Source organism: Hypanus sabinus, chromosome 5, assembly GCF_030144855.1.
Source record: "Hypanus sabinus isolate sHypSab1 chromosome 5, sHypSab1.hap1, whole genome shotgun sequence".
In the NCBI taxonomy this organism is placed as follows: domain Eukaryota; kingdom Metazoa; phylum Chordata; class Chondrichthyes; order Myliobatiformes; family Dasyatidae; genus Hypanus; species Hypanus sabinus.
This window is the reverse complement of record NC_082710.1, coordinates 161026806-161047349: the sequence shown is the minus strand read 5'-3', so window position 1 is coordinate 161047349 and position 20544 is coordinate 161026806. Positions and strand designations below refer to the sequence as shown.

Genomic DNA, 20544 nt, shown 5'->3' with positions numbered 1-20544 from the left:
GGCTCAGAAGGGTAGGGAAAGGAAGAGAATGACAGCAGAAATAGGGGACTCCATAGTTAGGGGGACAGACAGGCAATTCTGTGGGTGCAAAAAAGAAACAAGGATGGTAGATTGCCTCCCAGGTGCCAGGGTTCATGATGTTTCTGAATGCATCCACAATATGCTAAAGGGAGGGTGAGCAGCCAGATGTTGTGATACATATTGGTACCAACAACATCGGGTAGAAAAAGGGTGGAGGTCTTGAAAGCAGAATACAGGAAGTTAGGAAAGAAGCTGAGAAGCAGGACCGCAGAGGTAGTAATCTCATGATTACTACCTGTGCCATGCAACAGTGAGTATAGGAATAAAATGAGGTGGAGGATAGATGAAGGATTAGAGCAGGGGGTAGGGATTCAGATTTTTGGATCATTGGCACCTCTTCTGGGGCAGGTGTGACAAAAAAGACGGGTTGCACTTGAATCAAAGGGGGACCAATATCCTATTAGCGATGTTTGCTAATGCCATTGGGGAGGGTTTAAATTAGATTTGCAGGGGCGTAGGAGGATGGGGATGTTGAAATACAAGGAGAAACAGCTTGTAGGGAAGTTGTGAGGAAGCATAGGCAGATGTTAGAACAAAGATGCACTCAGCCTGGTGGTTTGAGATGTGTCTCTTTTTTTTGCAAGGAGTTTCACAAACAAGGCGGATGAACCTACAGCATGGATCATTAAGTGGAAATATGACATTGTGGCCTTTACAGAGACTTGGATGTCTCAGGACCAGGAATGGCTGCTGAGTGTCCCAGGCTTTGGATGTTTTAGAAAGAACAGGGAAGGAGACAAAAAAAGTGGGGGTGTGCCATTGCTAATCAGGGATAGTATTGCAGCTGCAGAAAAAGTGGAAGTCATGGAGGGATGGTCTACTGAGCCAGCGTGGGTGGAAGTCAGAAACAGGAAAGGGGTAATAATTCTACTGGGTGTTTTTTTTATAGATCCCCAATAGTAACAGGGATATCAAGGAGCAGATACGAAGGCAGATTCTGGAACAGTGAAATAATAATATGGTTGTTGTGATGGGAGATTTTAACTTTCCTAATATTGATTGGCATCTCCTTAGCACAAGGGGTTTAGATGGAGAGGAATTTGTTAGGTGGGTTCAGGAACATTTCCTGACACAATACATAGATATGCCAACTAGAGGAGGGACTGTGCTTGATCTGGTTTTGGAAAATGAACCTGGTCAGGTGTCAGATCTCTCGATGGGATGAGCATTTTGGAGGTAGTGACCACAATTCTATCTCTTTCATTGTAGTGTTGGAGAGGGATAGGAGCAGACAATTTGGGAAAACATTTAATTGAGGTAGGGGGATATATGATGCTATTAGGCAGAAACTTGGGAGCATAAATTGGGAGCAGATGTTCTCAGGGAAATGCACGGCAGAAACATGGCAAATGTTCATGGACATTTGCATGGTGTTCTGCATGGGTATGCTCCATTGAGGTAGGTAAAGGATGGTAGGGTTCAGGAACCATGATGTACAAAGGATATATAATAAAATCTAGTTAAGTAGAAAAGAAAAGCTTACGAAAGGTTCAAGAAACTAGGTACTGTTAGAGGTCTAGAAAATGATAAGGTTGCCAGGAAGGAACTTAAGAATGGAACTAGGAGAGCCAGAAGGGAGCATGAGAAGGCCCTGGTGAGCAGGATTAAGGAAATCCTCAAGGCATTCTACAAGTATGTGAAGAGCAAGAGGATGAGTCATGTGAGAATAGGACCAATCAGGTATGATAGTGGAAACATGTGGAGCTGGAAGAGGTAGTGGAGGTACTTTACTTCTGTATTCCAGGGAAAAAGACCTTGGCAATTGTGGGGATGATCAACAGCAGACTGAAACGCTTGAGCATATAAACATTAAGGAAGAAGGGGATGTGCTGGAGCTTTTGGAAGGCATCAAGTTGGATAAGTCACTGGGACCAGATAAGACATACCCGAGACTACTGTGGGAAGCGAGAGAGGAGATTGCTGAGCCTCTGGCGATGATCTTTGCATCATCAATGGGGACGGGAGAGATTCCGGAGGATTGGGGGATTACAAATTTTGTTCAATTGTTAATGGGAGTAGAGATGGAGTATGGGGATATGAGCTTTGTATTTTCCAAATACAATTTGTATGTTCCATATTTTAATGATGGGGAAATCAGAGAAGAAACTAAAGTGATGGGCAACTGGAAGCTCACTGTTAGCCTCGGAGTTCTGCAAAGTGGTCACACAACCTGTAATGGCTTCTCCAATGTGCAGGAAACTGCTGTGAGGACACAGAATTGGAAGTACAAGTCACTCACTGCTTTACCTGGAGGGGTTATATGTGTGCCAGGAATGGGGAAAGGGAAGAGGTAATAAAGAAGGTGTTGCATCTTCTTTGGTTCTGGGAGACAGAGGTGTCCCTTGTGGAAAACGGCATTGGAATGAAAGGTTTTTTTCAAAACAAACTTTTGCAAACACCCAAGAGAAACTGACACGGAGTCTGAAAGAAAGAGTCACATGTACTGTACGCTCACCCGCAGGCCTGAGTCACAACTGCTCAAACCCCCCCGACACTAGATGGGGAGTAGAACTCCCTTCACAACTCTGCCCTCTATGTGAATGAGGCCCCCGTTTCCAAAGGCACAGCCACCATCAGGATGAAAGGGCATCTTTCCCTCAGTCCCACCTCTAAACAGACTTGGTGACACAGTGAGATGAGACAACACAATGCAGCAAACACGAGTGAATGAAGACGGCTCCTCTCATGGCCACTTGTCCCAAATATCTTCTGCAGTTTGGTCAGAGGTGACTCCAGGACTGTTTCAGGTATTCCGTGTCACTGCAAAGCACCTCAAAATGGGGGGAAATTGGCAATTTCACCCCATAGGTCACAGAGACAAGGGGAAGTGTGGGGGGGGAGGAATGGGAGTTATCGATGATGAAATGATAACCCGCATTTTCCCTTGTTAATGTTAAAGTTCATTCATGTTTACTGGGTGGTGTCTGAATGTACATGAAAGAGCAACTTAATCAATGATAGATACCTCCGAGGGTTTTCCACCCCCACTGGCCCGGCAACATCGCTGAATGAAGAGCTGGTACTGAAATCACCTGTCCTGCAGTCAATGCAGCAAGCATTACAACGTCCTTGAGGGAAAATCCTGAAATTAAAATTAAATTCAAATCATTAAACATCTAATGGGCTGTGGATAATGAATGATGCAACAACCATAATGTTCCATCATTTCCTGCTGAGAAGGGAATGTTCCAACCCCGGTCTAATCTCACCAATCTGTGACCCAGGCTGACACCAACTGACTATACTCTGAGAATCATTAATCACAATGCATCGTTATACCCATCAAGAATGGATTATTCAGATTCATTTATTTATCAGATGTACATCACGACATACAATGAAATGTATGGTTTGCATTAACAACCAACACAATATGAGGATGCAAGTTTCACCACACACTCTGGTGCTACTTTCCACCTGATATTAGGGGCTGCGACACAAAGGCACATGTGGGCGGTTTGTTGGAATTGATCGGTGAAGTGCATTATCTGCTCTTGATCCATCCCAAGGGTCGGAAGAATGAGAACAGCATACAAACTCAAGGAATCAATTCTAAATGGTTACAACAACAAGAGATTTGTAGAAAGGGTTAAGAAAGTAGTTGAATAAAGTTAGGATCTTTGCCTTCATGAATAGAGATATAAAAAGGAAGAAAATCATTGTGAAACTTTCTAAAACCAGTCAAGAATGGGAGATGAACAAAAAATGTCGGGGATTTTTTTTATGAACAGTAGTTGGACAGGATCTAGAATTCATTGTCAGGAATTGTGAAGGGATATTCAACAATAACTTCAGAAGTGTGCTGGATAATTAGCTGAAAGAGAGAATTTACAGAGCTGTGGGAATTGGACAGAACAGTAAGACTCAATAATTGGTCTCTGAGAGAAACAATCCATTCATAACAGCCGAGTGGGTTCCGCCTCTACTATAACTATTCCGTGATTCTGTGCACTCAATTAATTCATCTATTGCCTCTTTGCTACAGCACAATTTTTTATCGGCTACATTCAATAGACCACCAATAGTAGGTAGTTACAAATGTTAACTGCAAAATGTCATTCATAAATGAAGCTCACCTCGCAACAGTAAGGTGTAGTTTGTCTGGATGGAGCTGACAGGATTGGTTGTGATGCAGGTGTACACTCCACAGTCTTCAAATGAAGCGCTTGGGATAACAAGTCTTCTGTTTTCATCTGTTAGTTGGTGACGCTGGGAGATTTCCCCTCCATTCTTTTTCCAGTGATACACATTCGAATCTCCAAAGACATCACAGGTGAGCTCGACCGTGACTCCCAGTGATTTGCTGTTAGTAAATATGGAACCTTCTGAGAGCTCAGCTAAAGGAGAGAATATGAATCCATGATATTCCTATCTTGATGTAGAATGCAATCTTACCATGTAACTTTGCACCAGATAGGTACAAAGTTATGAAAGTACAGTCAGTTCTACACACCAAATAGATACACAACAATGGAAATAAAAGCCATTTAACTCCTCAACCCTGCTCTGCAATTGCACAAGATCACAGCTAACATGATGGTAGATGTTCCCACCTACCCACACTAACCTTTCACCTTGTTGCATATCCAGGATCGGTCTACCTCTGCCTCAAAAATATTCAAAGATTCCAAACCACCTTCAGAGCTGTGGAAGCAAAGACTCAAAACTGTTTCATCTCTGTTTTAGATCTTCATTTGCTAGTTCATAGACGTGCCAGTCAGACACAGGAATAGGATGATGGTACAGATGAATGAGTGGCTCAGGAAGTAGTACAGGGGTCAAGGTTTCAGATTTCTGGGTCATTGGGATCTCTTCCGGGGCAGTTATGACCTGTAGAAAAATGTCAGTGTTCACCTGAACCCAAGAGGGACCAATATCCTTGTGGTTAGTTTTGCTCGAACAGTTGGGGAGGATTTAGACTCAGGGTAAGTTGGTATTCAACTGGATGCAGTGTGCATTGAAACTGTCAAGAAAGACAGGCAGATGATGGGGCAAAATTCCAGTCAGTGAGATGAGGTGCAGTGTACCATAGGGGAAAATTCAAAAAGGGTGAAGAATACAAGACTGATGATGATATATTTCAATACACACAATATACGGAATAAGGCAGATAATCTTGTCATGCATTTAGAGACTGGTAGATACAAGTTTGTGTTCATCACTGAGATGTGGCTGAAAGAAGATCATTGTGAGCTGAACATCCAAGGATAAACATTGCATTGAAGGGACAGGCAGGTAGGCAGAGCGAGTGGGGTGGCTTTTGATAAAAAAAATGAAATCAAATCATCAGAAAAAGGTGTCATAGGATTTAAAGATGTAGAATCTTTGTAGGATTCTACAAGAGTGAAAAGAATGCAAGGGTAAAAAGACCCAGATGGGAGTTATGTGCATTCCTGCAAACAATAAACAAACAAGAAGTGGCATTTAAATTTCAAGGGGAAAACGGAAAAATTCTGTAATAAGGGCAATGTTACAATCATAATGGGGGATTGCAATATGTAGGTAAATTGGAAAAATCTGGTTTGTGCTGGATCCCAAGAGAGGAAATCTGTAGAATTCATATCAGATAGCTTTTTAGAACAACTAAGATAACTTTCCCCACTAGGGGAAAGGTAATTCTAGAATGGGTGTTGTGTCATGAAGAAAATGTGATTAGTGAGCTTAAGTTAAAGGAACATTTGGGAGGCAGTGATCATACTATGACAGAATTCACTCTGCAGTTTGAGAGGGTGAAAATATATCACAATTGCAGTGGAATAAACGGAATTACAGAGAAAAACAGGCCAAAGTTGGTTGGAACAGGACACCATCTGGGACGGCAGCAGAACATCAAAAGCTGGAGCTTCTGCATGCAATTTGCAAGGTGTTGGACAGGTATATCCCATAGATGAAGAAGTACGCTTAACAGGAGATGAGGCCTCCATGGGTGACGAGGGAATTTAAAGACAGGGTAAAAGACAAAGAAAGCATAACGGCGCCTCTAATTTCTTAGTAGCTTGTGAAGTTTCATCTGAAACTTTGACAAATTTCTGGAGATGTGTGCTGGAGAGCAAATTGACTGACTACACAACAGCAAATGGAAGCACCAATGACCTTGTATGGAAACTCCTACAAAAAGCCATTGATACGACCTAGTCCAAAATGAGTGAAGCCCTCCCCATTACTGAACAAATCTACAATGTGTGCTATTGCAGGAAAGCAGCATCCATGCTCTCTTCTCGCTGTTGCCATCAGGAAGGTGGTACAGGTGCCTCAGGACTCACACCACCGAGTTCAGGGAGTCAAAGACTCAAAGTGCATTTACTATTGAAGTGTGTATACAGTGTACAACTCTGAGATTCATCATCCTGCAGGCCATCACACAACAAGGAAACATCATGGAACCCGTTCAAGAAAACATCAAGCACCCAATGTGCAAAAAAAGAACAGATTGTGCAAACAGATAAAAGCAAGCAGATGAGACAATATCGAACATCAAACCAGGAGTCCAGTAGTCTTCAGTTGAGTTCAGATCAGTGTCAGACCACGAGCCCACTGAAGACTGCAGGGTGAAGCATTCTTCACGAGAGTACCCCACACTGCATCCATAAGACCACAAGACATAGGAGCAGAGTTAGGCCATTCAGCCCATCGAGTATGCTCTGCCATTCCATCATGGCTGATTCCGCATCCCACTCAACCCCATACACATGCCTTCTTGCCATATCCTTTGACACTCTGACCAATCAGAAAACAATCAACTTCTGCCTTAAATATACCCATGGACTTGGCCTTCACTGCAGTCTGTGGCAGAGCATTCCACAGACTTAATATTCTCTGGCTAAAAACATCCTCTCTACATCCACCCTATCTTGCCCTTTTAACATTCAATAGGTTTTAATGAGAACCCCCCCACCCCAATGCTCTTCAAAATTCCAGTGGGTACAGGACCAAAGCTGCCAAATGCTCCTCATATGTTAACCCCTTCATTCCCAGAATCATCCTCAGAAACCTCCTTTGGACTCTATCTAAGGACAACACATCTCTTCTGAGATATGGGGCCTAAAACTGTTGACAATATTCCAAATGCAGCCTAACTAGTGTCTTATAATGGCTCAGCATTAACTCCTCACTTTTATATTCTATTCCTCCTGAAATAAATGTCAACAATGCATTTGACTTCTTTACCCAACTCAACCTGTAAATTAACCTTCTGGAACTCTTGCACAAGAACTTTGCACCTCTAACGTTTGAACTTTTCCCCCATTTAAATAATAGTCTGCACTATTGTTCCTTTTACCAAAATGCATCATCATACATTTCACAACACTGTATTCCATCTGCCACTTTTTTGCCCATTCTTCCTGTAACTCTCAGGTTCAGCCAGTGGCATTAGTCTAGGGGAAGACAGCCTCCAGCCCAGCCAAACTTGTGAAATCTTGTTTGTGTGGATGCTGTGTGATGTGTTCCTGTTACAAATCAGTACCACAAAATAACAAACAGTACACAGTATACAGTTAAACAATTGAAATATATAATTCTTAATTTGACTATAGGGTTAATAAAGAAAACAAAAAGATAAAGGGTCCATCTTAATGAAACAATGCACACGTTGGAGCTCAGTTTTCCCCATCCGTTCATTCTCCATCGATTTCCCCCAGGCGTCGTCGACTCCGCCTTGCAGTCTACAGCTTCCCTGTCCTGGCATCTTCTCTCTCCAACTACTGCCAAACAAAAACCTGCAAATCCTTCACTCTCAGACACACAAGAAAGAAAAAACACTCCTCTCATTGGATGCTGCACATTCCAAAGCCCCCATTATCTCTAGTCATAACTCAAACACTGCTGCTAAAGAGAAACCATCGCATTAGCAGTGAAACCTTTCCCAGGGTGTTACACTTTCCCCATCAAATTTAGTCATGTCCTCATGACATTGAGATTATTCACCAACCCTTCCTGCAAAACAGAAAGTTCAACCCATGTGTAAAAGGCAGGGACATTGCTCCCCAAAGTAGTAGGGGCCACACTCTGTTTCCCCAGTGCTACATAGGCCAACCTATCCGGTTGTCTCCTGACTCTGTGAGACCTCATCTACCTCTTCACGTTCCAACACTACTCGGGATACTTCTGGTCTACCTGGCGAGGCCTCCCCAGTCTATCAATTGTGCCCACCTGCAACTCGGAGCCCTCCGTCCCTTGGCTAAGCCCCGCTTCATCCCTCGCAGGGTCCTGCTGCAACGGAGGCAATCCACAGATAGTGCCCCCCCCCCCAATATCACTTGACTCAGCAGGAGAAGGGTTGGGCGTCTCTTCCTCAATCAGTGGGGAGTTAGCAAAAGGCAACATATATCAGGTCCTCATCCTCCGAATCAATATTTGTCTCAGTGGCAGGGGCCGGCCTAACCTCGCCTGCTGTTGGTCCTGCAGTCACCCCGTGTCACCGCAGTGCCCTCTTACTAGGTGTAAGCTCCAGGTCGGGCTCTGGGTCAACCTGAACCTCTTGTCACAGAGGCTGAAGTTGCTTCTGATGGAGAAACTTAACAGGCCCATTCTCATCCTCTGGTTTCACATCTGACTCTCCACCGCATAGGGCGTAGCCACCCAGTGGTCAGCCAAATTATGCTTCCTAGGTAGCCCGAAATTCCTTATGAGGACTCGGTCTCCTGGCAGGAGTTGGGAGAACCTCACCTTTTGATCATACCTCCTCTTATTTTCTTGATTTTGCTTGGCAGCCGTGACCCCATAAACCCTTTTCAGCTCGCTTGCAATATCAGACACATACTTCAGATGGTCGTTGTCACTCCAAAAGCAAAGGGCAATGGTCAACCTTGCCTCACGTGCCAACATCAGATAGTTTGGCAAGTACCCAGTAGCTTCATTTCAGGCACAGATGTAACTGTGCACCAGATGTCCAATACATTGACTCTACCTGCTCCTCCCGCTGATCTCCAAGCCTGTCTAGCAAGGTCTGATTAAACCTCCACGCTGAGGATCACCCTACGGGTGAGAGGGTGTAGTCCTCAACTCCTTGACTCCAAGAACTCATGGATGAGCCTGCTGAAGAAATCCCATCCCTGATCACCATGTACTGGCCTGGGGAGGCTATAATGAATGAAATACTTCTCCCATCACCCTTTGGTCACTGTGGACACTCTCTGGTCTTTGGTAGGGAAAGCTTGAGCATATCTGGTGTAATGATCCGTGATGACTAAGACATTCGCTGTGTAGCTGCCATTGGGTTCTATTGACAAGAAATCCAGGCACACCAGGTCCAGGGACCCCGCACTCTGCAAGTGGGACAAGTGAGCTGCCTGTGTAGGAAGCATCTTCAGTGGTATGCATCGAATGCACGACTTACAGTATTCTTCAACCTCCAGCTTCTCTTGGGGTCTTCTCAAGCCCCAAATGTCCAGAATCATCATGAAGTGACTTTTCATCATCATGAAGCACAATTCTCTAACATTGCTTTGGCAGAACCAGCTGGGAACGCGGAGGTCGGTCTGGAGGTGACATGATCCAGTATAGGATCTAGTTCCGCAACTCTAACTGGGGCCATTCTCTCAGCAATGGAGGCACCACGGCGTGTTTCTTCTTCTCCGCCTGAGCCACGTCTCCCTTTTCGACCGCTGACCAAATGGTACTGAAGCCCGGGTCATCTCACTGAGCAGCTGCCACTTCCCCCAGAACTCAATTCTGGCAACTGATTTGTCTTCAGAGCAGTCAGGTTACAGTAGACTTGTGGATTGGCATCATCAGATGCTCCCAATTGATCCACCACTTGATCCTGCCCCTTCTTTCCCTCTGCCTTCACGGTGATGGCAAACTTACACATGGCTGTCCCACTCTTCATCCCTGTCCAGCCCTTCATGTAGACATCAGGACAAAGCATCAGCATTAATGTTCCTGCCTCCCAGCTGGTATTTCAGGCTGAAATCATAGGCAGACAATGCAGCTAACCACCGATGGCCTGTGGCACCCAGTTTTGCTGAGGTCAGGATACAAGTTAGGGAATTATTTTCCGTTCTCGCCTCAAACTTGGCACCATAGAGGTAGTCACTCAGCTTATCCATCACAGCCCATTTCAACGCCAGATACTCCAACTTATGCGTGGGGTAGATTTTCTTGGAGGGTGACAGACTCTGGCTGAACATGTCTCAACCCAGTGCCCTTATCCTGATACAGGATGCCCCTCCACCCTGCTCAGCTGGCATCCTTATGCAGTACACATAGCAATCGGGGGTCTGCAAAAGCCAGCACAGGCACTTGGGTCAGCATCTCCTTCAGTGACTGAAAGGCCTCTTCATATTTTGCATCCCACCTCAGTCCAAAGGGCTAAGAAACTCTCCACCCTCCTCTCCTTTCTTCCCCAAGGCAGGGTAACCACACAGAAGCTGATTCAAAGGGTGACTCACTTTCACATAGCCCTTCACAAACCTCCGATAGTAACCACGAACCCGAGGTCAGCAGAGCAATCACAGTTGGAGGCCTTGGCCAGGTGGTCACTGCCTCTATCTTAGGTGGATTTGTAGCTACTCCGTCCCGGGAGACTCAGAAACATAGCTAACAGACATCTTGCAGAACTGGCACTTGTCCAGGGAAAGTTTTAACCCTTCAGATTTCAGGCAGCCCAGTACCTTCAGTTGCCTCGCTTCATGTTCTTCCAAGGTGGATGCAAACACTATGAGGTCATCCAGATTCACTAATACCTGAAGCAAGTTCATATCCCCCACTGTCTTCTCCATGACCCACTGGAAGGTTACAGGGGCTCCCGATATGCCCTGGGGTATCCTTTCAAGCTGGAAGAATCCCAGGGACATATAAATGCCATCTTCTCTTTGTCGGCCTCACTCATGTGGATCCACTCCTCAAGTCCAGGACACAGAACCATTTTGCACCACTCGGACAGGCCAGCATGTCTTTGATCCTCAGGACTGTATACTGGTCAGGGACGGTGGGCCTGTTCAGAGTCCTACAGTCCACACACATCCGTACTTCCCTATTCTCCTTTCAGGCCACTACTACTGGGGACGCAGAGGGGCTTTAGGACTTGGTGATGACCCCAGCTTCCTTCAACTTACAGAAAATGCTGCCAAACGTCCTCCACCACTGCAGGGGCCAGTCGCCACAACCTCTCTCTGAACAGGGTGTCCTCGGTCACCCTGATAGTGTGATGAGTGTTCTTGGAACAACCCACATCAAACTCGTCAGTGGAAAAGACACCTTCCAGCTTCAACATCTTCTCCACCAACCTCCTCTTCCAACATGCAGGCACCAGGGAGTCCCCAAATTTGAATAACTCAGTGGTCAATTTTCTCCCTTTTTCCACTAGTTCCTCCCCAGCTTGTCTCACAGGGACACTAGACATTACCATCACCAGGAAAAGATGCACCAGGGGCATCCTCCACTTGAAGGTGACCTTCCAGCTTCAACATCTCATCGCTGCTACCCTCCTGGATCTCCTTTTTCTCTCTGTCCCCTTCACCTTCCCATGAGCTCAGATGGGGCAGAGGTTCCTGATATCCCGACTTCGTGATGGTTGGATTATCTCGATTTCCCACAATCCCTCACTGAATCCTTTCCATTTGTACGGCTTGCCCAACTTTTCCTTGGTCTCCTCATAGGGGAGCAGGTCCTTTGTTCCCAGGAAGACTGTTGCATGGGTGCCAAAGAAGGAGATGGGGTATTTATTCGATGGCAATTTGACAGCTCCTTCCATCAATCCGGGCCGACCAGAGTGGGTAGCCCTTGATCTTGGTGAACACCAAATCCCCGGCCTTGTAGTCCTGCTAGTGGTTAATCTTCGACTTGTCACGGCCGCTTGGGGCCTCCCCATTCTCCCAATCGCGGTACCATGCTCGTACTCAGGCCCGGCTTCGCATTGACCCGCCATTTTATCAAACCTCCACCCAGCAATTTTAACAGTACTTAACAGGTGAAGTAACAATTCATCTGGTGTATGAATATCTACCTCACTCAACATGTACGCATTAGTTACTGATAAACACCCGTGGATGAACATTAGCAGTGAATCCCTTCCCAGGTCATTACATTCCAATTTGTCTATGTCCTGCTGCAAAAACATTGCTTCTTTAGCACTACCTACCCCTCCACCTATCTTCGTATCATCCGGAAACTTTGTCAGAAGGACATCAATTCCATTATCTAAATCATTGACTAATAATGTGAAAAGCAGTGGTCCCAGTACTAATCTCTGAGGGATGCCACTAGTCACTGGCAACCAACCAAAAAGCCCCCTTTTATTCCCACTAACTGCCTTCTGCCTGTCAGCCAATCTGCTATCCATGCTATAATCTTTCCTGTAATGCCATAGGATTTTATCTTGTTAAACAGCCTCATGTGTGACATCTTATCAAACTCCTTCTCAAAGTCTAAGTAAATAATATCCACTGCCTCACCTTTGTCCACCCTATTTGTTACCTCTTCAAAGAATTGTTAATAAATTTGATATATCCACCTTAAGACTTTTCACTTTGCCTAGCATTTTTTTCCTTTGTAATAGCACTGACACTCACTCCTGCTCCCTGACACTCACTCCTGCTCCCTGACACTCACAGTCCTCTGGCACAGCGGTCCAATATCAACTCTCATCTCCCTTTTATTCTTTATATAACTGAAAAAACTTTTGGTATCCTGATTTATGTTATTGGCTGGTCTGCCCTCATATTTCATCTTTTCCCTTTTTATAGTTTTTTAGTAGATTTTTGTTAGATTTTAAAAGCTTCCCAATCATCCATCTTCCCAGTCACTCTGCTTTGATTCAACAGTCTGATGGTTGAGGGGTAAAAACTGTTTCTGAATGTGGCGGTGTGTGTCCTAAGGCTCCCATACCATCATCCTGATAGCAGCAATGAGAGGAGAGCATAACCTGGGTGGTGGGGTCCCTGATGATGGAGGCTGCTTTCCTGCAACAACTCTCCATGTAGATGTGCTCAATGGTGGGGAGGGCTTTACCCGTTATGGACTGGGCCGTATCCACTACTCCTTGTAGGATTTTCTGTTGAAGGGCATTGGTGGTTCCAATGATGCAGCCAGTCAATATACTCTCCACCACACATCTACAGAAGTCTGTCAGATTTTCAGGTGTCACGCTGAATCTCTACAAATTTCGAAGGGAGTAGAGGCACTGCTGCACCTTCTTCATTTTGTTCTTAACTGCTGACCCAGCACAAGTCCTCTGTAATGATAACACCAAGGAATTTAAAGTTGCCGACCCTCTCCGACTCTGATGGGAATGGCTCACGGACCTCTGGTTTCCTCCTGAACTCAGTAATCAGGTCCTTGGTCTTGCTGACATTGGGGAAGAGGTTATTGCTGTGACACCACTCAGACAGATATTCAGTCTCCCTCCTATATGTTGATTCATCACCACCTTTCATCCCGGAATTACCACCAGCTCCAAGAACTCTTGCTGTTTTCCCAGTGGGACTGAGCAGCCTCACACATGGAAGTGCTTTACTGACTTTTGTCATGAGGAACAGACATTGAAATCAATGAAACGGGCACTGACCATGGAAACCATCAGGCACGACACCTCAGGAGGAAGGGGAAGGTGTACATTTAATAGTCTGTGGAATTACCCCCTCCCTCAGACTCCATTAGTGCATTTTGACCCAAGAGTGACCCATCTGCACAGGGAACATCGATACCCTGACATCTCAGCCTTTTCAATAAGATTCTAGTCTTGTTATTTCAGAGAATATTCTCAGGTTTGTTGCCTTTTTATCATCTAGGCACAAAATATTTTTCATTGATCACCTTCTCCAGGGACTGAATCATTATGTCAGAAGCAGGGTTTAAACAACAAAGTTAATATGATCATTTTGGGCATGTTATGGATTTCAAAAACATAAACAGAAACACCAATCTTAATTCTTTTTATATCCTCCATCTTCCTCCCTGGTCAGATTCCCAAAATTCTAGTCCTTAACTTTGTACCTGGAATTATCAAGCAGAATCAAAAAGTTTATTTCAATACATTACTGACTTCACAATGTAGACAATGGTTTTATCACACTTAAACACACCACTAAGAATTAGGGGAGGCAGAATTTGGCTGGTCCAGGAGCTTTCTGTATCTTTTTAAATTAATATTAATCTTGTCTTCCCTGTTTTTAAAACTCCTAATGGTTTGTGACCAGAGTAAATCACAGAATCACTTTCCTTTCATAATCCTGCTCAGGCTCTCACGTTTTCTTCCATCAGTCTCTTAAAATGTGAAAAAAACTCTGCCTCATCAGAAAATAGGCAGGTCAGCATTCTTGAACTATGTTCCTAAACGGTGGAATTCAATACCTAAATCTGTAAGGGATTCAGATTCAGCTGACTTTTAAAAGAATAGCTTAAAATCTATTTATTTAATCTTGCTTTTTACAGACATCATTTTGTCTTTTATTTGTATGCTTATTTTATTTTATTGTTCATGTTTGTACTTTTATCCTATTACAAAGCACTTTGAACTGCATCATCTGTGTGAAAAGTGCTCGACAAATGAAGTTCTTATAATCATTATCATTCTTATTGAAATTCATGCCATCAACATGTCATGCCCCTTTCCCCATTTCCCACACTAATCTGATGTATTTCGTATCTCCCTCCCCTCCCACCCCTTCTCTTGCTATGTTTTCCATTTCTCCACCTTTTCCATCCATCCACCCTTTCACTTCACAACCATTTCCTTCTGTTCTCTCCAACAAAAAACCCAAGCCTCAGATTTGACAAACAATTCTTTTTCTCTCATCCCACCAGTGCAGCAATGAGTGTTAGATCAAATCCCGAACGGGCTCCTCCTTGGGATGACAGGGACATCACAGAGATGGGGGCTGAATGACGGCTGCATTCAATACCTGCTACCTCAGTGTTTACTCTATCAGGTGAGGTGCCCAACTTAGGCTCAACTGGAAAATACAACCACAAAAACTATGGTGAATTCTGTACCAATCACTTCCTGAATAAACACACGGATGAAAGAAAAATGGATGTCTACATGGGAGGGAAGGGTTAGATTTATCTGGGAATAGGTTAAAAGGTCAGCATAACATTGTGGGCCAAATGGGCAGAGATGTGCTGTACTGTTCTATGCTCTATGAAACATGAAGCTACCTACAAAAGAGGCGCAGTTGTATTTTCAGCAGTTCTTGTCCATCCACAATGAAGGTGTAATCTCCTTGGTCAAGACGTTCTGCTCCATTCACAGTCAGAGCACCATTAGAAGTATTAAAGTGCAGACGAAACTTGAACTGGTCACTCGGTTCCACTAAGCTGTGACCTGGGACATGACGCAAAATGTTCTGGCTGATGAAGGTCCAAACTATTTCACTCTTGCTGGGATCAACTTTGAGTTCAGGATCCAGTAAAACTGATGAGCCAAGGAGACCAACCTTTTCTTTCACTTTATCTGTTGATAAAAATAATTGTACTCATTTAAAATGTGGTGACTGTGAAACATTTAAACAGAGAACTTTGTGAAACTACAGCAAATGAGAACATACTACTGAATAGATATTGTGCCACTCTTTACTGGTGTTACAGGAACTTGTCTTTCGGACAAGAATGTTGCAGAAATTCTTTCTGGCCCAGCCTCCCACCTCAAACCCCTCATCAACTTTGGCTGATCCAAGATTTTCACACTATACCTGTTCAAGCCAGACCCCAGTGCTTCTGATCTACACTGGCTCCAAAACTGACAATTCACTGGCTTCAGATTTCTCTATTCTCCATCTCTCAGAAAGTTGAATTGCCTCACCCTCAGATTTCTCAGGGGTTCATTCATCCCCTTTTCAGGAACATCCCTCAGTTTCAACACCTTGGCAACACAGGGGACAGGCAGAACCTCAGCACATGGTGGTACCTGGTGCCCATGTATTTAGGTTCCACACACAGCCTGATGCAGCCACACATGAAGTTGGTCATCAGGGTGAGGGACACATTGGGTACTCTTTTGCTCCCATTATACAGGGGTTTGTGCGTTGTGATCTGCATCTGACCCACTTCATCTCAGACCCCCAGATAAACCAGAAAACAGCTCGGGTGATTCTCAAGCTGGAGGAGCGGGGCATGGGCAACACTTGCACCAACTATGGCTGCTCTGAGAGCACCTCACACTTGTTGACCAGGTTCTTCCCAGATATCGATAGGGAGCATCGTCCCCAGGTCCCAATTTTTATTTTTTACCATGTCAGTCCATTCCAAACAATTATTCAAAGTTCAAAATACTACGTAAATTTATTATCAAAGTACACATATAGAACTATATACAACAATAAGATTTATTTTCTTGTGGGCATTGACAGTAACTACAAGAAACACAAATGAATCAAAGTATGACCACCTCCATCCAATGTGCAAAAGACAACATGCAAATACAAAAAGAAGTAATAATAGTAATAAATAAGCAATAAATATCAAGAACGTGAGATAAACAGTCTTTGAAAGCAAGTCCATTGTTTGTGGGAACATTACAACGATGGGGCAAGTGAAGGTGAGTGAAGTCATCCCCTTTGGTTCAAGAGCCTGATGATGATTGAGGGGTAATAACTGTTCCTGAACCTGGTGATGTGAGTCCTGAGGCTCCTGTAATTTTTCCTGATGACAGCAGTGAGAAGAGGGCACAACCTGGGTGGTGGGAGTCCCTGATGATGAATGCTGCTTTCCTGTACAGCACTCAGTGTAGATATGCTCAATGGCTGGGAGGGCTTTATCAGTGACGATGGACTGGACCATGTCCGATAATTTTTGGAGGGTTTTCCATTCAAAGCCTTTGGTGTTTCCATACCAGACTGTGACACAACCAGTCAATATACCCTCCACCACACATCTACAGTGGTTTGTCAAAGTTTTAGATGTGATGCTGAATCTTTGCCAACTCCTGAGGAAGGTTCTGATGCCATCCCTTTGCCCCTTTTGCCTGTGTATGAGAGGAATGATGCCCTTCCTCATGGAGTCTGACATGCTGCCGGCTGGAAGTATTGCATTGTACACTCCCAGCAGGTTTGGGCCCATCAGTCCCACGTAGCCGAGTACAACTCAGTCAGTGACCCATCACCATCCTTCTGAAGGGGTGCTGAAGGCATTGTGCAGCTTGTCTGTTTTAACTGTTTCCATCAGGAATCTGGAGGTGCTGTCCAGCCTGTTGTCGGCACTATCAGCTGCATCGATGATGTCACCAACCAGAATGACCAGCTGTGTCGTCACCGGCAGTGGTGGGAGCGGCTCGAGGATGGCCAGCCGCTCGCTCCGCACGGGTGAGGTGTACGTGTTCATTAACCAGAGCAGAGTGTTTCAGTACATTATGTATGCCACAAGGAGCCACCCCCCAACCACCTCTCTGACTTGGGTGATTGAGAAGTTGTCACCATGTAACTGAATTCCCGGCCAGAAGGATGACAATCGTTGCCCCCAACCACACAAACCATGGGGCCACCATCACAACCAACTCTGGTAGTTGCAGAATGTGTTAGCCCACACTCCTGTAAAAAAAGTCATATCGGCCTTGAACTTAACCAGTTATTGTAAGGTGTTGATGCATCACATGATTCTCTTTACATTGATCACATTCAATGATGCCAATTTTACATCTATGATTAGTTCTTGAATCACATTTCATGTCCAGGTCACTCAGCCTGAGCTGTCATGCCCATGGACTTGGTGAGTTGCCACACTGTGGGCTCAGGAACTGAGGATGATCCTCCTACCAGTGTGACAATGCTGGTGATGTACCTGAGGGTAAGTCGGTCACTGCTCACCTTTCACCATCCTACACCGGTCAACCCACACCCTCTACCTCTCTGAGCTGTGGTGTGCTGGACATTGGTCTGCTCCTGGACTCCTGGAGCTGGAGGGGAGGGGTGATGGCTCCAAATCTGCTGAGCCTGGGAGTCAGAGGTTGATGTACAACTCCCAGAGCTGGTGTTGCCAAGGCACTGTGTTACTCCCACTCTCTTGGAGCCAGGGGCTTATGGTCTGTCTGCTGCCCTCAGTGTCCCGGGTCTGGTGAGCGGTCAGCAGAATTCCTTCCTTATCCTCAAAGTTCCACTTTCTGCCTTTTCCTCTCCTGTTTGGTGCTTCCTCTGCCTGGTCACTGATTTCCTGCACTTATTTCATCCTGCGTCAGAGAGATCATTGGTATCCGTTTGCTTCCCTGCCCTTTCCATCCCATTCTTTTTATTGTCAGCAACCCATTGCCTTTTGGATGAAGTCTTCTGAGATTTCTTCCTCTTCACATCTGCTATTCTTCTTCTTGTCCCTCTGCTCTCCTCTCCTCCATGGACTCCTCATTCGTCTGTGCTGGTGGTGGGCACAATGAAATTTGTCTGGGCATTCGCAGTGACAGCTCCCAGTTTTATTACCTGTGCCTCAGTACCAGCATGTTTTGGTCTGACTTCATTGAGGTGGCCTGTCTCTCCACACAGATTATAGCATTTTACCTCCTGGCAGACCTTAGTCTGGTGGCCTTCTTGTCTGGTGACCTTCCAGAGCACTGCACTGCATTGGGCTGTGACATGACCAGGCTTGCTACTGTTACAGCACAGCCTTGGTTGACCAGCATCACTATTTAACTCTGGTTCCCTCCAATGGTGAAGACTGAGAGAGAGTGGATGATGGAGCCATTCACATCCATCCTAATCTTGACCTTCACCTGTCAGTTGCTTGTCCAGATCCCAAACACATCTTTCACGTCCACACAGTTTCCTGGCCCTCGACATAACGGGCAAGGAAGGTGAAAACTTTCACAACTGAAGTTCAGTGACAGCGGTGCCTCATTCCCCTTCTCTCGGAAACCCTGCAGCAGCTTTTGCCATCCCACTGTGGACTTGAATGTGATGACAAGAAAATCATTACCAGTGAAGTCTTGGACACAACAGATATCCTTTGCCTCAAGGCCCTGGTAGGTGCAGACATTCTAACTGGGCGTTGATTGCTGGAAAGAGGTGTTAAGATGGTTTTCAAATCAGGATGACAATCCACCTCTACTCAGCAAGATAAACTCTTATTGGTTCCAAAATAAATTAAATAAATAGTGCAAAAAGAGAGCAAAATAAAGTGAGGAAGATTTCATAGGTTCATTGTGCATTGAGAAATGTAATGCCAAGGGGGAAGAAGCTGTTCCTGAAATGCTGAGTGTGTGTCTTCAGACTCCTGTACCTCCTCCTTGATGGTAGCAATGAGAAGAGGGCATGACTTGGATGATGCGTATCCTTAATGATGGATACCATTATTAAGGCTGTGAGATGATATCATCAGTAAATGAATTAAAGTATGATTTGATGAACTGTGGGGAGGGCATCAGGGGCTCTCCATTCTTATACTTTTCTTTAGCTTTCTCCTTTTGAAGGTGTCGTTGATACTGGGTTGGTGCCCATGGTGAAGCTGGCTGAGTTTCCAACATTCTGCTGCTTTTTCTGATCCTGGGCCCATTCCTACCAGAAGGTGATGCAACCATTTAAAATGCTCTCCACATACATTTGTAGAAATTTGCGTCAGTCTTTGATGACATACCAAGACTCCACAAACTCGTAAAGAAAGATAGCTGCTGTTGTGCCCCTTTGTAATTGCATCAATATGTAGGGCCAGGACAGATCTTCAGTGGTGTTGACACACAGGAACTTGAAACTGCTTACCCATTCCACAGCTGATCCCTTGATGAGGACTGGGCTTGATCTCCCTTGATTTTGCCTTCCTGAAGTCCACAATCAATTCCTTGGTCGGTCTTATGTTGACTGTAAGGTTGTTGTTGTCACACCATTCAACCAGTTGACCTATCTCAATCTTGTACACCTCCTAGTCTGCATCTGAAATTCTGCCAACATTAGTTGTGTCACCTGCAAATTTACAGATGGAGCTTGAGCTGTGCCTAGCCAAACAGAGGTGCTTTCGAGAGAGTAGAGCAGTGGGCTGAGCACGCAGTCCTCGAAGGGTGCCGGTATTGATTGTCAGTAAGGTGGAGATGTTACCTCTGATCCACGATGACTGGTCTCCCAGTGAGAAAGTCAAGAATCCAGTTGCAGAGATAGGTTCTGATGCCAAGGTTTTGGAGCTTTTGGGACATTCTGATACTGCACCAGGGGAAGATAATACATGAATGTTCATGTTGATTTGTGGTCATTTAAATCCTCAGAGTGTGATCAGGGAAGTTGTTTAGAAACCATTGTCTGCATTACCACAATGTTAAAGTGTATCCCTGTCATGATGCATTGCTCAGGACAGGTCTGTTTTGTCAGTTAATATTCTCGCCAGTTCTGTATTCAGAGAACCTTCCTTCAGCACTTTAACAAAAGAGATGTATTTTGGGAGTTTGGAGTTTGTGCTCTGAAGTTTTTCACCCAGGCACCAGAGTCTGAAAAGGATTCTATTGGCTGGGATATATACTATTGTAAATATGTAACTCTACCAATTCTTCAAGTATTCAAAATGTTAGAGGTTGGTATGTAATTATAGCAATTGAAATTGTGGTTATTCATCTAAAGT

At 44.8% G+C, this 20544-nt stretch overlaps 1 protein-coding gene across 1 annotated transcript in view; it reads right to left on the bottom strand.

Annotated features, from left to right (window-relative positions):
* The window catches only part of LOC132394515 (uncharacterized), a 122602-nt gene that overhangs the window by 90401 nt on the left and 11657 nt on the right, over window positions 1-20544 (bottom strand). Inside the window, exons 3-5 of the mRNA XM_059970783.1 lie at window positions 15185-15475; window positions 4158-4418; window positions 3047-3163 (exon numbers count right to left, since the gene is read on the bottom strand). Coding sequence (XP_059826766.1) covers window positions 3047-3163; window positions 4158-4418; window positions 15185-15475 — 669 coding nt within the window. The remainder of the gene's footprint in view (window positions 1-3046; window positions 3164-4157; window positions 4419-15184; window positions 15476-20544) is intronic.